The 15504-nt window shown below is 62.1% G+C and overlaps 2 protein-coding genes across 2 annotated transcripts in view; one reads left to right on the top strand and one right to left on the bottom strand.

Annotated features, from left to right (window-relative positions):
* The window catches only part of CHLRE_09g409728v5 (uncharacterized protein), a 2992-nt gene extending 844 nt beyond the window's left edge, over positions 1-2148 (bottom strand). Inside the window, exon 1 of the mRNA XM_043066244.1 lies at positions 1-2148. This exon is cut by the window's left edge and continues 844 nt beyond it. Within this exon, the coding sequence (XP_042921540.1) occupies positions 1609-2058 (450 nt within the window). The 5' untranslated portion in view covers positions 2059-2148 and the 3' untranslated portion in view covers positions 1-1608.
* Positions 2149-11908: 9760 nt separating this feature from the next.
* Positions 11909-15416, top strand: CHLRE_09g409700v5 (uncharacterized protein). The gene is made up of 8 exons (XM_043066243.1): positions 11909-12059; positions 12275-12365; positions 12801-12875; positions 13289-13363; positions 13760-13855; positions 14254-14298; positions 14450-14647; positions 14928-15416. Exons 1-8 carry the CDS (start codon positions 11974-11976, stop codon positions 14991-14993), a joined length of 732 nt encoding a protein of 243 aa, XP_042921539.1. The 5' UTR covers positions 11909-11973; the 3' UTR covers positions 14994-15416.
* The last annotated feature ends 88 nt before the right edge of the window (positions 15417-15504 follow it).

Here is a 15504-nt window from a genome sequence, read left to right as displayed (position 1 = left end):
TGCGGGGCTCTAGCTCTGAACCTGGATGACAAACTGGTCATTCAGGATGGCTACATTCAGGCCTATAGAAGCTGCGCTGAAAACAGCTTCTCGTCAACGGCAAATTAAAGGTTTAGCGCAGCAGCCGACGCACTAACCACCGTCACCTCCTCCTCAATACCGCTAGCAACAACAGCAAGCAAACCCCTTCCCGGGTCCGTGACCTCCATCCCAACGCTTTGTCCCGCCATCTGATGAACCGTGCTATTGGATATCCATGTTATATTCTGAGCACCTGCTGCCCCCATGCATCTCCGCTGCCAGCCCTGCTCCTGCAGCACCCTCGCTGCAGTTGCAGCCCCTGGCTGCCTTCCTGTCCCGTCGGTTGCTCACCCGCCCGCCAAACCCTGCCATCCAGCCCCCCGCTCCCACGCAACCCCTCACCTGCTCGCAAAGGCACACCCCTGGGCACGTCGATGTCCCAAACACCGCATCCGGCCGGGTGGAGGCCTAGGCTGGCCTGCTGCAGGCCTAGGCTGGCTAGCTGGCGCTGCGCCCACCGGGGTGCAGGGCACGCCACACGGTCTCAACTTGCGCCCATGCACCGTGCCTCATAACCTCCACCTGCGCTGGGCCAACAGCGCATACACCATTCAGGGGTAAGGCAGCATCAGTGCAGCCCTGGAGGGTCTGCGTTTGGCCGAATGTGGAGCAGTGGAGCACAACACGCGCCAATGGCACGGGGCCAGGCCGAAGGGTGTGTGTGAACAGCTTTCAAGGCTACAGCACATCGTGGCTACGACGGTATCCGCGCTACGACGACGGTATCTACAGCCTGATAGCACGGCGCCTGACCGCCACGTCCCCAGCTTCCTGCCCGAGCAAGCATGCGCCCCTCCGCCACATGTTCATGCCCCGGGTCTTGGTAGCATGGTATGTCTGCTTGGATTAGATCCGTGTACGAGCATTGTACATCCTCAGCCGTGGCCCCTACACAGTGCGGAGTCCTGTTGCCGCCACAGCAACTCCTGCCGGGTAACTCCTTGCCTCTCCCGGTTCCCAGCAATGCGCTAACTCCCCTGTCTTCTTCCACGCGGCGCTTCCACCCGGTGCTAACTAAATGTAAATAACCCGACGCACAACCAAGCAACAACATGCACAGCAACGCGAACAGACCGCCCCATGGACGTTCCAAGCATGCACTCATTCAATGTAACGCTGCAATACTGTGCCAAGAAGTTCGCACGGGCAAGTGTAAGTATGCGCAGCGGGACTGGTCTCCGAAATCCAGACTGAGGCGTGTGACAACTGAGATGCGGCGCAGGACCCCCTGCCGCCAACGAACATGCCACCCGGCGGCAACCAAGATGCCGCGCGAGAGAGATGCCCACCCCCCAATTGGGTGCCCGGTCCATCCAGCAGCGCCGTCGCCAGGTCACGGAGGCGCAGCCCGCAGCCGCCGCCACCGATGCCGCCACCAGACGCGGCTAACGTCGGCTGCTGCTGGTGCGGCGGCTGTAGCAGCTGCGCCAGCCCCAAGCCATTCAGCTGGTGGCGGCTGTAGCCGCACATCCGCGCCAGGGCATCGTTGTGGTACTGCTGTATCTCCCCGAGCTCGGGCCACGCGTCTTATCGTTGATTGTGCCCGCACGCCGCCGCCTCATGCTGCGGCGCCAGCGGCGGCGCCGCCACCACCAAGCGGTCCTCCTCGGCCGCCGATACTGCCGACGCCATAGCCAGCCCCGACGCGGTGCTTGTCGCCGCGCCGGATGCCGCTGACGCCAGCGCGGCCGCCGCCGCCGCCACCGCCGCAGCCGCGGCTGCGGTCGCGGCACCTGGTGCCGCCGCCGCGTGCAGCTCCAGCTCCACAGAGCGCGCGCCGGAAAGCAACGCGTAGGCGGACCAGTTAAGAGCGTTGGTGTTATAGCTAGGCGGAGAATTGCGCAGTCCCCGCTGGAGCTCCGTCTCACTGGCCCACAGACACTTCTCCCACGCCTCCTTACATTCATGCTGATGTGCGACCCCCCCCCCCCCGGTTTCATTTGCGGTACCGAGCGTCTCTAGCTTTACGCGCCACATGCGCCCACATTTTTATTAGTTAAACTGGGTACTGTCAGCTTCACGGAGGGACAACGAGCTGGAGCGCGGCCGCCCGGACGGCCGCTCATGTGGTAACGACTTCGTCTGCAGTCTTCAGTGCATCCTGTACCGCTTTTCCAAACATCCCTGCAACCCCCCCCCCACACACACACACCACATGCGCACTCTTCTCCGCTCCAGCCAGCAAGTCCAATCTCTTCCTGCAAAAGCCCGCAGTGGCTCAGCACCTGTGTTTTCCGTCCCCTCCCACCCATCAAACGGAACGTCCCTCCTGCCTTCCATGTGGCACCGAACGCACACAGAAATGCTTGCTTTACTTCAGTAGCCTCCCCGCTCCCTGCCGCTGTTTGTTACGCCATCCTTTCCTCCCTCCCTCCCTTACTTCCGTACATGTATGTGCTGCTGGTGTCTCCAGGTTGGTTCGGTTGCCCCGTGCGCAATCCGGTGCCTCCGGTGCCTACCCGCCAGCCGTCCGCCAGCCCAGCGAGCCATCTCATCGACCAGCCTCAACGCAGCAGATTGCCAGCGGCGGCCCTTCGCAGTCTTCCGCGTCTATCGTTCGTTTCGGGGTAACATATGGACTCGCATTTGCGCTACTGGCCGTTTCCTCCTGTGCTGCCTGCTAGCCCCGACAATCTCTCCTGGCATCATGCGCCTTCGTTTCCTTCAAGCATCGTCGGTACGAACATGATATGATACGGTCGGTACTGCACAATTCCGTGTTATAGATGAGTGTGCGATGGGACAGTGTTTAGGCAGGTTGGTGGAAACACTTTGCAACGGCAGGGCAGGAGTGCGCGGCTGGTCGAACACCGGAGTGTCTGTACCGACAAGTTGCTGGCTGCCTGGAAGTTTGCTGACGCGCATTCCTCACGCTCCGGGTGCCCAGCCAGGTGATAGCACCACACAGACACACCGCAACGCCACACTCGCGATGCAGAGCCGCAGCGTATCTGCAGGAAGGATCCAGCGTCCACGAATGAGCACCAGACGCAACCGCAGAGAAAAAGCAGACAGAAGGAAGCAAAGCCATGGCTGGGCGACAGTGTGGCAAGCAGGGGCGAAAACAGGGCGAGGCAAGGCAGAAAAGGGAGCACGAATGTACGGATGAGTCAAATGCGATTGCGAGACAAACACCGTGTTACAGATGAGTGAGCAGAAGAGACGTAAATGACAGGCAGAGGAAGACACAGGCAGGCAGGCAGGGTAGGGCCAGGGGACAGGAAGCAGGAACAGACAGTGACTGGAACCGGGTGCAACACCCCTGGACTGGAAGGGGGCTATGCCTGGTAATTGCTCTGAACTTTCGAAGCTCACAATTGCGGGCTTACAGGGGGGACAATCCAAGCTTACCAGGGGAGCTTACCTCCCCTGAAGCTTACCGTCTGCGTAGTGCGCGTAGTGAGCCTGAGTGAGCTCTCTACCAGACCCAGCGCTGTGGCCAACGCCCTTGAGATGGCTGAGCTCAACCACACGGGCACCCGCTGCCACGCCAATCGCTCTTTGGCACTCATGCACGTTCAATCTGAGAGCAAAACGATCCTACCAGGGATCGAACCTGGAATCTCCGGTTTTCAACGTCGTATGTCTCCGTAGACCGGCGCTTTATCCATTAAGCCATAGGACCACAGCACTCTCGCGCTGCCTCCCCGGGTTGCGGGGCTCTAGCTCTGAACCTGGATGACAAATCGGTGATTTTGGCTCTCTATATTCAGGCCTACAGTAGCTGCGCTGAAAACAGCTTCTCGTCAACGGCAAATTAAAGGTTTAGCGCAGCAGCCGACGCACTAACCACCGTCACCTCCTCCTCAATACCGCTAGCAACAACAGCAAGCAAACCCCTTCCCGGGTCCGTGACCTCCATCCCAACGCTTTGTCCCGCCATCTGTTGAACCGTGCTATTGGATATCCATGTTATATTCTGAGCGCCAGCTGCCCCAATGCATCTCCGCTGCCAGCCCTGCTCCTGCAGCGCCTGCCATCACCCTCGCTGCCCCTGGCTGCCTTCCTGTCGCATCGGTTGCTCACCCGCCCGCCAAACCCTGCCATCCAGCCCCCCGCTCCCACGCCCCCCCTCACCTGCTCGCAGAGGCACACCCCTGGGCACGTCGATGTCGCAAACACCGCATCCGGCCTGCTGGAGGCCTAGGCTGGCCTGCTGCAGGCCTAGGCTGGCTAGCTGGCGCTGCGCCCACCGGAGTGCAGGGCACGCCACACGGTCTCATCGTGCGCCCATGCACCGTGCCTCATAACCTCCACCTGCGCTGGGCCAACAGCGCATACATCGTTCAGGGGTAAGTAAGGCAGCCTCAGTGCAGCTCTGGAGAGTCTGCGTTTGGCCGAGTGTGGAGCACAACACGCGCCAATGGCACGGGGCCAGGCCACAGGCAATGCAGCCCGGGTTGTATGTGAACAGCTTTCAAGGCTACAGCACATCGTAGCGACGCTGCGACGACGGTATCCTCAGCCTGATAGCACGGCGCCTGACCGCCACGTCCCCAGCTTCCTGCCCGAGCAAGCATGCGCCCCTCCGCCACATGTTCATGCCCCGGGTCTTGTAGCCGCCTTGCCCCTGCGCACCTCGGCGTGGGACACTGACGCGAGGACAACCAGGAGCCAGATGACCCGGCGAGGCTCAGGAGTCAGGACCACCCTTTGGCAACCAGATCCCGCTCGCAAGCCGTATGAGGTCCTCCTACTGCCATCAAGGTCTGCATCGTAAAAGCGGGTAAGTGTGAGGCGCGCTAGCGAGGTCACGTAGATGTTGCGTTCATCGCTCGTCTGTTTGTGGCCAATAGAGGTTGCCAATCTGTAAGTATATAATGGAAGTGTACAGAGCAAAAGCTGGAGCTTAGCTGAATCCAGTGCTCGTCAAAATTTGGCGGGCTCATCGCGTGCTGGGCCCCCTCAACCTGCCCCTGTAGAACCGTCCCAAGGACCTTCCGCTTCGACTTATGCCGGTGTAGAAGCTGAGACACGCTTTTTGCACAGAAACAATGCACGGTTTGGTGAAGGTCGGCAGCGAGCTGGGGGAAGGGCGGTTTCCCTTCGGGCCGGAGATGGTTCCCTCCTGACCTGGGTGCTGGGCACCCTTGCTTGGACGGTCTGTCCCTTTTATCGACGTAATCGACGTGCTTGAAAAAACGCAACACAAGCGAAGAAGTTCTTGTAACGTCGCATTTATAACTCCGCAATCACGACCCTGGATAAAGTCCTGAAAGCGGATTCTGAAAGCTGTCGTCAAGCGCTTTCACTTGGAAGGGCGGGGTGTGTCTGTGGCATCCTTACCCCCCCCCCTTGGGCTGTACGGTAGATAGCAAGCCGTGGTTGCACGTTGTTGTGTGTGGTTACACGTGTGTGGTTACTCGTGTGTGCACGTGAATAGCACAGGCTGTAGCATTGTAGCATAGCCGCGGAGGGCACTTAGCTGCACGCGCACGCGCCCTAGATACAGCCACTGGAGCGTTTGCCGTACGCCCACTCAACCGCCGCCCTGGAGCAATAGCTTGCGCAGGCCTGCTGGTGGCGAAGTGCTTTCGAAACGCGAACGCGGATGTGCTCGACACCATGAGACGTTGTAGTCGCTAGTGCTGGTGAGCTGAGGTGTCAGGCGGCAAAGACGCGCACACATCCACGACCTGACAGCTCTGCAAGAATGGCCAAGAGGAGGCGTGACTTGCATCTTTGCTGAGCTGGGGGCAGGTAACAACCTGGCGCGCAGGCAGGGCAACGGGCGGGGGTGGGCGAGGGAGCGGCTGGGGGCGGGGTGCGCCCGGGCGGGGGGTTGGGGGTCCACAACTCCACGTCATGCAGCCCACCGGCGCAACCAAGCCCCCTCCGCTTTTACTCCGGGGTATCGTTACGTTGTGCACACCCTGCCGTATCAGTAGCGCTCGGCCCCATCACAAGCTTTCAAGGCAGAGGTGGTGCATGACATGGCACTGCGTGAAAGCAGGCGGGCAGGGCTGGACCGTGGGCAAGAGAATAGGTGGGGGCGGGAGGCGGAGGTAGGGCCAGGGAAGGGGCAACGGCATTGCAGTCGATGCGCCCGTCACTAGAAAAGGAGGAGCTGCTGCAGTGTGCTGCTTCACAGACCCCGTTTGCACAGGGCACAGGGCACAGGGCCTCGCCTGATGGCAGCAGCTTGGGCAGCAGCCGCAGACACGCATGACAGGCAGCTCGGAACAGGCAGGCAGGCAGGCCAAGAAGGACAGAAGCAGGAACAGGCAGGGACTGGAGCCGGTGCAAGACCCCTGGAGGCCTGGACGGAGGTTATGAATGCGGATGTTACATACAGAGGGGACAGTCCCAGCACCCAAAGACGCCGAGCCATCACATGCTATCAGGGCCCAACTTGACTCCACCAACCCCGACTTTGCTGCAAACCCTCCCGCGGTCAAAGTCCGTGTGACTCCGCGCACAGTGAGTCCTAGCCAAGCCTCAACCCGCCAGAGCCCCACCGCTGTGCCTCAACGCCACAAGCCTAGGCACAGGAGTGCCGGGAAACGTCTAGGCCGCAGCACACACGCACAGCGCACGCACTAACCAGGGCGCAAGCGTCCAGGTACTAGAACGGTCGCCCACACGTGCATCCTGCCCACACACAAAGCCACCAACCACGCACAACCTCTCACGGCGAGGGAGGCGGGGAATCAGCGTCATACGGCAAGCGCAATACCATGCCTTCACCAACAGCCCGAGAGAGGAAAGGATGCGCAGACGGCACAGTGTCCCAACCCTTTGGCCTGATACCCAAAGTCACAAACGTCTGGAGACGACCCCAGAAGTCAGCTACGACAGCAAGTCCAATGCTCAGCACCCGGGTCGCCAGCCCGGCCATAACCACACGCTGCCGACCAAAGTCCAGGGCAGACATAGCAGCGAGACACACCACATCCCACACAGGTGGCGCAAGCCCCGCAGGCGGGCGCATTAACCACAACTCCTCACGAGAGAAGGCACTTAGAGCATCCTCTGACATGAAACCCATAGCCATCCCCATGTTTTCCCGCAGGGACAGCGCAACAGTGCAGTCCCAAAACCAGCGACGCCGGTCCCCATCCTGCATGTCAACCCCACACGCCCAACACGGGTCAACAGCAACGCCTCGCGCCCGCTCGCTAGCATGCCGTGGAAACGCCCAGCAAGCGTTGGCGGCCACACGCCACAGTGCTTCCTTGTGATGATTCTCCCATTTCAGCGACCACAAGCGGGCCAAGGTGCACACGAAGGCCCCCGCCGCCAGGGCAGCCTCCACCCCCGACACACCCGCGTCGCACACATATTGCAACCCCCGCAGGCAAGGGACACCACCACTTATGCAAAATGGCCGGAGAACGACCCAACACACGAATGCTCACCAGCAGCCCCAGCACCACGCCACACACACCACCAAGCACCTCGAAGGCAACCAGCCCATTAAGCCAACGCTTGACTACCCACTAACACTACTGCCTGACTGCACAATGAAGTAAGAAACGAGAGTCTTTCAGCAAAACCAGGCTAGCTGCCATCTCAGCACACAGCATGCAGACCTTCATCCGGCCAATATCCGGCTCACGTTAATGTGATCACGCCCACGCCGCCACGCCGCACCCGCGCACGCACAGAACCACTCGCATGCCGCCCCGCCCTACCCCCGCTGCCGCTTGCTTCAGGCAGCGTGGCGGCAGGCCCCCGAGCCAGCTGGGCCGCACGCGCGGCGGCAGCCCAGCCAGCGGGGAGAAGGGCCACCGCCGCCGCAAACCGGTCGGCCGCCTGTTGAGGCGACGCCGGCCCCGGCAGGGGCGACGGCAGGCGCGCCCGCGTACTCCAGTGCAGCACCCGCGCCACACAGCAGTCACATACATTTCACACGCTTCACCGGGAGCCCCACGCCCAAGGGCGTGTACATGCCTGCCGCAGTTCGTTCAGGCCGTCATGCGCTGCAACCAGCTGGCCCACACGCCAGTCCCGGCAGAGCGAACAAATCCGCGAAAGCCACTTCCCACGTGCGGCCGTCCTCACACAGCGCCGGGTTAGCCCACAATGGCACATGACTCACCCACGCGCCTGGCTCGGGCGGCGCCACAAGAGTCACCGCGGGCAATTCAGTCATGGCCTTCAGCAGACGCGCAAACGGCTTGCCCGCCGGGGTGAGCGGCTTATTTAGCACACGGTCCGCGGCTCCCCGCACCAACAACCGCAGGGGCGTTGCCGCCGGGTGCACCTGGCGCAGCCACGCCGCCACGACCCGGGTCCACGGGGGCACGTACGGCAGCAGACCACACACACCCAACACACACCATACCGCGAGTCCAGGGCTTTCACATGCGGCACCAGCGGTAACAGGCCCGCCCCCCCACCGCCGGAGGCAGTTGCATAAGTTCAATGGAGAGGCCAGGCGGGCGTGCCTGGGGGTTGGCATCAAACTGGGCCGGCGACAGCCACCGGTCCACCACCGCCGCTACCCTGGCTAGCAGGCGGTCAACAACGTATAGTTGGGGAAGACCCGCAAATTCCAAATGATACAGGACCTTGCCCAAAGCATAAGCCGACGCCGCGGCCGCCCGACCAAACATGGACACGGGCATGCGCGCGATTTTGCTCAGCACCCCTAACACGGCCTCAAACGTAACTGGCGGGGTAACTGGCGGGGCGAGGCGGATATAGGCGGATTTCCAAAACATATGATTGCGGGCTTACAGAGGCAGCTCTGTGGCACTCACGCACGTTCAATCAGAGCCCAAAACGATCCTACCAGGGATCGAACCTGGAATCTCCGGTTGTCAACGTGTATCTCCGTAGACCGGCGCTTTATCCATTAAGCCATAGGACCACAGCACTCTCGCGCTGCCTCCCCGGGTTGCGGGGCTCTAGCTCTGAACCTGGATGACAAATCGGTGATTTTGGCTCTCTATATTCAGGCCTACAGTAGCTGCGCTGAAAAAAACCAAAGCCAATGGCAAATCAAAATCGTAGCGTAAAGCAGCCGACGCACAAAAGCATCACCGCCGTCACCTCCTCCTCAATACCGCTAGCAACAACAGCAAGCAAACCCCTTCCTCCGTGTCCTCCATCCCAACGCTTTGTCCCGCCATCTGTTGCACCGTGCCATTGGATATCCATTGCCGCATTGCCGCTGACACTAACTTCTTTCGTGATGTTTATTGCTAGCCTGGAGCTCGCGACGGCGTCTTGCATTCGCATTCACTCGCAAGCACTTCGTTAACAGGGCGTATCAGGGATAATCGCCCCTGGGCCCCGGCAAGTTCACGCCGGTATCTGTTGCCCAGTGGCAGGGACCCACTCGAGGTTCCGCCCTCGAGCGTTTGGAACTGGCGAGCCTCCCGCTTGCGGGTGCAGCCTGAGCATTCACGCGGCCGCATGCACGCGATTGCAGCACTGCGCGGACGGGTCGTCGTCGTCTTACACCTTGGTTATTTGGTTCTGGAGAATTTGTTTCTTGGTTTGGCTTTTCAGCGGTTTCGGGTACATGCCGTGGACACGCACCGAGCTCGGCCAGCCCTCCGCCCGCCGCCCACTCAGCTGTCAGCACGGTTCCCCCACCCGGCCGGCCCCGCTGCACCGTGCGTGGGCCGGTCCCTGGACGGGTGTGGGGAACCGCACAGCGGTCCGCGCCCGTCCGTCTCAGCTGTCAGCTGTACGCCACTGCATCGTCGCCAGCCTCGCCGCGGCACATGGGGGCGGGATCCATGCAGCGGCGCCCATACTTACCACGCTTGGCCGGCGCCAGTACATACTACCAGTACAGCTCGCCCGGTGCAGCCGCCGTTCAGCCCTCTAATCAGCCCGGCCCCAGCTAGGCAGCCACCCTGCTTCACTTGCTCGGCAGCTTTGCCCGGCATCGGCTACTGACATCCGCCACGCCGCTTCTTTCTTCTCCCGTTTCTTTCCGCTTGCCCACGCATATGCTCCATGGGCGCCCGCGGATGCCTGGCTCCGTTCCAGGTGGGTGCATTTTGTGGGTTTCGCGTTGTCGCGGCGAATGGCAGCAGCCTAGTTGCGAGCTGGAACGCGTCCGCCCCTGCAAGCGGCAGCAGTCTCCACGACACTCGGACTCCGTTTGGCGTGCCGAATGCGGAGCAGCGTGGAGCGCGCACCGGTGTCTCGTCTCGAAGGTAACAAGTAACCGCATTGCCGCTGACACTAACTTCTTTCGTGATGTTTATTGCTAGCCTGGAGCTCGCGACGGCGTCTTGCATTCGCATTCACTCGCAAGCACTTCGTTATCCATATTACGGTATATTCTGAGCGCCAGCTGCCCCAATGCATCTCCGCTGCCAGCCCTGCTCCTGCAGCGCCTGCCATCCCTCGCTGCCCCTGGCTGCCTTCCTGTCGCGTCGGTTGCTCACCCGCCCGCCAAACCCTCCATCCAGCCCCCCGCTCCCACGCCCCCCCTCACCTGCTCGCAGAGGCACACCCCTGGGCACGTCGATGTCGCAAACACCGCGTCCGGCCTGCTGCAGGCCTAGGCTGGCCTTCTGCAGGCCTAGGCTGGCTAGCTGGCGCTGCGCCCACCGGAGTGCAGGGCACGCCACACGGTCTCAACTTGCGCCTACCTCATAACCTCCACCTGCGCTGGGCCAACAGCGCATACACCGTTCAGGGTAAGGCAGCATCAGTGCAGCTCTGGAGGGTCTGCGTTTGGCCGAGTGTGGAGCACAACACGCGCCAATGGCACGGGGCCAGGCCGCAGGCAATGCAACCCGGATGTGTGTGAATAGCTTTCAAGGCTACAGCACATCGTGGCGACCAGGTGGCGACGACGGTATCCGCAGCGTGATAGCACGGCGCCTGACCGCCAGGTCCCCAGCTTCCCGCCCGAGCAAGCATGCGCCCCTCCGCCACATGTTCATGCCCCGGGTCTTGTAGCCGCCTTGCCCCTGCGCACCTCGGTGTGGGACACGTGACGCGAGAACAACCAGGAGCCAGATGACCTATCGAATGTCGCGAGACTCAGGACTACCCTTTGGCAACCAGATCCCGCTCGCAAGCCGTATGAGGTACTCCTACTGCCATCAAGGTCTGCATCGTAAAAGCGGGTAAGTGTGAGGCGCGCTAGCGAGGTCACGTAGATGTTGCGTTCATCGCTCGTCTGTTTGTGGCCAATAGAGGTTGCCAATCTGTAAGTATATAATGGAAGTGTACAGAGCAATGCCGGAGCTTAGCTGAGTGCAGTGCTCGTCAAAATTTGGCGGGCTCATCGCGTGCTGGGCTGTGCCGTGCGCATCCGATCCTGGTCCCCCTCAACCTGCCCCTGTCTAACCGAACCTTCCCAAGGACATGGCCCTGGGAGCCCCAGGGTGACACCTCACAAGCTGGGGGCCTTTGGGCCGCGGCGCCGCCCCTTAAGAATAGGCTGTACGCGTGGCTGAACGGTGGATTGCAAGCAGGCTGTAGCATTGTAGCATAGCCGCGGAGGGCACATAGCTGCGCGCGCACGCGCCCTAGATACAGTCTCTGCAGCTTCTGCCGTACGCACGCATGCCCCTGTAAGCCGCCGCCCTGGGACTATAGCTTGCCCAGTCCTGCTGGTGGGCTGAGGCGTAAGGCGGCAAAGCCGCACACCCATCCACGACCTGGCAGCTCTGCAAGGCTGACCAGGAGGAGGCGTGACTTGCATCTTTGCTGAGCTGGGGGCAGGTAACCACCTGGGGCGCAGGCAGGGGTACGGGCGGGGGTGGGCGGGGGAGCAGCTGGGGGCGGGCGGGGTGCGCCCGGGCGGGGGGTTAGGGGTCCAGGACTCCGCGTCATTCAGCCCAGCGGCCCGTGGGTCGGAGCGGCTTCCTTAAAGCTCTTTCTGAAGCTCTTTCCTTTCCTGAAATACATATAGTTACACAACCATAGGAACACAACAGAAGAACAGCATTACCTCAAGCTACAGAACAAAACATGTTCGGCCAGCTATCGCGCCGTGTGGCCGCCACAGCCGTCGCCGGGGCCAATGCCAGCGCAGCATCGCCTGCCGGCGCGATCAAGTGAGTGCAAGAGGCCTGAAGCGGCGTAGAAGGGCTAAGGCAAAGCCGGGCAGGGAATGGCTGAGTGTGGCGGAGCTGCGCAGCGGGGTCCTCGAATAGCGGCCGTGGCGTCTGAAGTCTAAACTCGGGGTGGTGACCCATAGTGTCTTGACGCTCTTTGAGTCGGATGCTCGTGATAGCTGAGGCGCGGGTGGATCTGTTTTGCCGCTGCGCAGGCTGTTTTCGGCCGCGTTCGCCAGCGGCGGCAGCGGCAGCAGCGGCGGCGGCAGTGGCGTGAAGGACGCCATTGACCGCGTGGCGGAGAAGGTGCGTGAGGGCGGGGGATAGTGTGTGTGTGTGTGTGTGCGTGTGCGTGTGTGTGCGTGTGCGCGCGCGTATGTGTGTATGTATGTGTGCGTGTGTGCCTTATGTGGTGGGTTGCAGGGTGAAGATGGGGCGGGCTCTGCGGGTGCACATAAGCGCGGCCGCTCGGGGCAGTAGGGGCTGCAGGGGGTACGTCAAGGGCGCGGGCTGCGAGGGGTACGTCAAGGGCAGAGGCGCACACACAGTTGCCTCGATGCACTGCTCTGAGCCCTCAGCACCTGCAGTAGCTAGCGCAGTGGTGCGACTTCGCTCATCTCATGGTAGTATGGTACCAACTCCTCCAGTCCTCCCCGCTTCACACGCACATCCACACACACACACACGCAAACGCGCACAAACGCGCACACCCACATCCACACGCACATGCACACCCCGCAGGTCCACAGCGCCACGGAGAGGGCCAAGGAGGGCATCAAGCACGCGGCTGACAGCGCCGCACACACCATGGACAACGTGGGTGTATGTGGGGCGTGTGGGGGCGTGTGGGGGCGTGGGAATGGGCGGGGTAAGCCAGCCCAATAGGGAGTGCGTGTGCGTGTGCGTGTGCGTGTGCGTGCGCGTGCGCGTGCGCGTGCGCGTGCGCGTGCGCGTGTGCGTGTGCGTGTGCGTGTGTATGTGCGTGTGCGTGTGCGTGTGCGTGTGCGTGTGCGTGTGCGTGTGCGTGTGCGTGTGCGTGTGCGTGTGCGTGTGCGTGTGCGTGTGCGTGTGCGTGTGCGTGTGCGTGTGCGTGTGCCTGATACCTGTGTACCTGGGTACCCGTGCTGGGCGCCTCATTCCCTGCCCCCATTGCCCTGTCTCTTTCCTCAACGCCACACTCTCCAACGCCCTGCGTGTTTCCTCACTTGCTCTGCCACACGCGCCCACAGCTGGCGGGCCGCACGCGGGAGGGTGTGGACAGCGCCAAAGCCGCCGCCTCCGAGTACAAGGAACGGGCCAAGCAGGTGGGGTGGGGGATGTTTTCTGATATTGAGAGGGCAGCCCCAGAACTGAACCATATTAACCCGGGGGGTACTGTACAGTGCACGTGTAAGGATGAAATGCAAAGGAGGGAGAGGGGTGCACGTGTGCGTGTGTGTGTGTGCACCTGCCTGAGCGCCACCGTCCCACCGACACGCTTAGTGAGCATTACGCACCACTCAGTCCCTCAGTGCCCCTTTGCCCATCTACTACCTCCCCAATCCATCCGCCCCTATGTGTGCGCTCGCCTTCCCCTCCCCTGGGTCTCTGTTCAGATTTAAGTGTATTGTACACAGTAACTCGCTCTCTCCGCTCTGCCCCTCACCCCTCCCCACTTCCCCTCCCCCCTACCCTCTCCCCCCTACCCCCTGGCCCCGCAGACCGCCAACGTATACACGGCGGGTGCACGGGAGGGGCTGGAGGACGCCCGCCACACCGCCAGTGACGCCGCCGCCAGCGCCACGCAGGCGGTCAAGGTGCGTCGAGCAGTCCGGTACAGTACAGACAAGTACCGTTTGGTCCCATCCGCTGGTTTAATCCCTTTTGCTGGCGATCGGTGCTTCACCTTGCTCTGTCCTTCCTTTGTCCCTCCGATGCCAACTTACGATGCCTCCCAGTCTCCCACGCACGCTCACGCTCGGAGCTGCATTCTTTCAGGCCGCTGCCCCGCGGCCCCCGCCCCTTTCACAGCCCCACGGCCCCTCCCATACACACCCACACACACACACACCGCACACAACACCCACACACACCGCACACAACACACCCACACACCGCACACAACACACGCACACACGCGCACACACGCACGCGCGCGTCGTCTGGGCGGGCTTTCGTTTGGTTTCTTAAGACACGCACGCACACCCGCTCACAGGACACAATGCGCAACGCCCGTGACACGGTGTCTGAGACCCGGCAGGCAAGTGGGGGGTCGGGTTGTGTGAAAGTGTCGTCGACTCGGCGTCGCCACCGGTCACATCGGGTGGGGCATCCCTATATGGCTGGGGTCTGCTGGCCCATCCTTACTGCGCCTGAGACTTATCCTCCAATCCGTAAACCCCCTTTGACAGGCCGCCACTGACCGCGCCGCGGACGCCTTCGCCTCCGCCACCATGCCCACCGGCGGCGCGCACGAGTCCGCCTCAGGCAGCAGCACCAACACCAGCGGCGCCAGCAGCACTGGCGGCACTGACCCGCTGAGCGCCACCACCACCGGCCGGCCGGGGGTGGACGAGGCGGGCCGTGCGGCGGGCGAGGTGGTGGGCGAGGTGAGTGGGTTCGGACAGCAGTGTGGCGGCGTTCGCGTTGTGGCGTGCATGTGGTCGGGTATGCCGGTTGGGGCTGTGAGGGAGGGCGTGAACCGTGAGGGCTTGGCGCTAGCTATGGGCGTGATACGCATGGCGCCAAATGTTTCTTGGTCACGTGTCTCATTGCCTATATATATCGGTGTGCCTAGCCCGTGTGTCCGCCTGACTGCCCGCACTGAACTGTCCTTTGCTACGGTATGTCCCCTGCCCTCCCACACACACACATGCACAATTGCGCCAGGTGGGGGAGGCATTCCGCTCTGGCAAGCGTGAGGGCCAGGACCGCGCCAAGGACCGGCAGCCGTGAAACGTATGGCCTTCAATCAAAGCAAGCCATGGGGGCGAGATGGTGGTTGCGTGTCGATGCAAGTAAGAGGTTCGCTGCCGTTCCCTGTTGAAGCGCGGGCGCGGCGGCAGCAACTAGATAGCGGCGTGGCAGCCCTATCTCCGCAGGCTGTGGGCTGGCGGCGGGATAGTCGGGGGCAAGCAAGCGTGCGTGTGCGCGCGTGGGCACGCAAGGCAGGTCAGGGGCAGGGGCGCCAGCTGTGGCGGCTGCGGCAAGGTGTGTTAGGGGTTAGGGCCTTAAGAGTTGAGTGAAGTTACAGTTGCTGGAGGCACTCCCTGCTGTTGGAGCTGGTATGCTGGTGGGTAGAGATAGAGGAGCTGGGGCTCTGATGGTGTGTTTGCAGTGCTCGTGCAAACATGCAGCCGCGTGTAACCGAGTCGGCCCTCTGCAACTCTGGCGGCTCAGGGTGTGGTCGACTTCCTAGGATTTGGCAATCTGCCGGCGCTTGCACCGGGCCGCTTGCCCATCAGCA

Source organism: Chlamydomonas reinhardtii, chromosome 9, assembly GCF_000002595.2.
Source record: "Chlamydomonas reinhardtii strain CC-503 cw92 mt+ chromosome 9, whole genome shotgun sequence".
In the NCBI taxonomy this organism is placed as follows: domain Eukaryota; kingdom Viridiplantae; phylum Chlorophyta; class Chlorophyceae; order Chlamydomonadales; family Chlamydomonadaceae; genus Chlamydomonas; species Chlamydomonas reinhardtii.
The sequence above is the reverse complement of the archived record's forward strand: the minus strand, read 5'-3'. Positions and strand labels throughout refer to the sequence as shown.

Coding starts and splice junctions, on each gene's coding strand:
- CHLRE_09g409700v5 (XM_043066243.1), top strand. CDS start 11,974: ATGTTCGGCCAGCTATCGCGCCGTGTGGCCGCCACAGCCGTCGCCGGG. Junction 13,364..13,759: donor ACAAGGAACGGGCCAAGCAG/GTGGGGTGGGGG, acceptor CTGGCCCCGCAG/ACCGCCAACGTATACACGGC. Junction 14,299..14,449: donor CGGTGTCTGAGACCCGGCAG/GCAAGTGGGGGG, acceptor CCCCTTTGACAG/GCCGCCACTGACCGCGCCGC.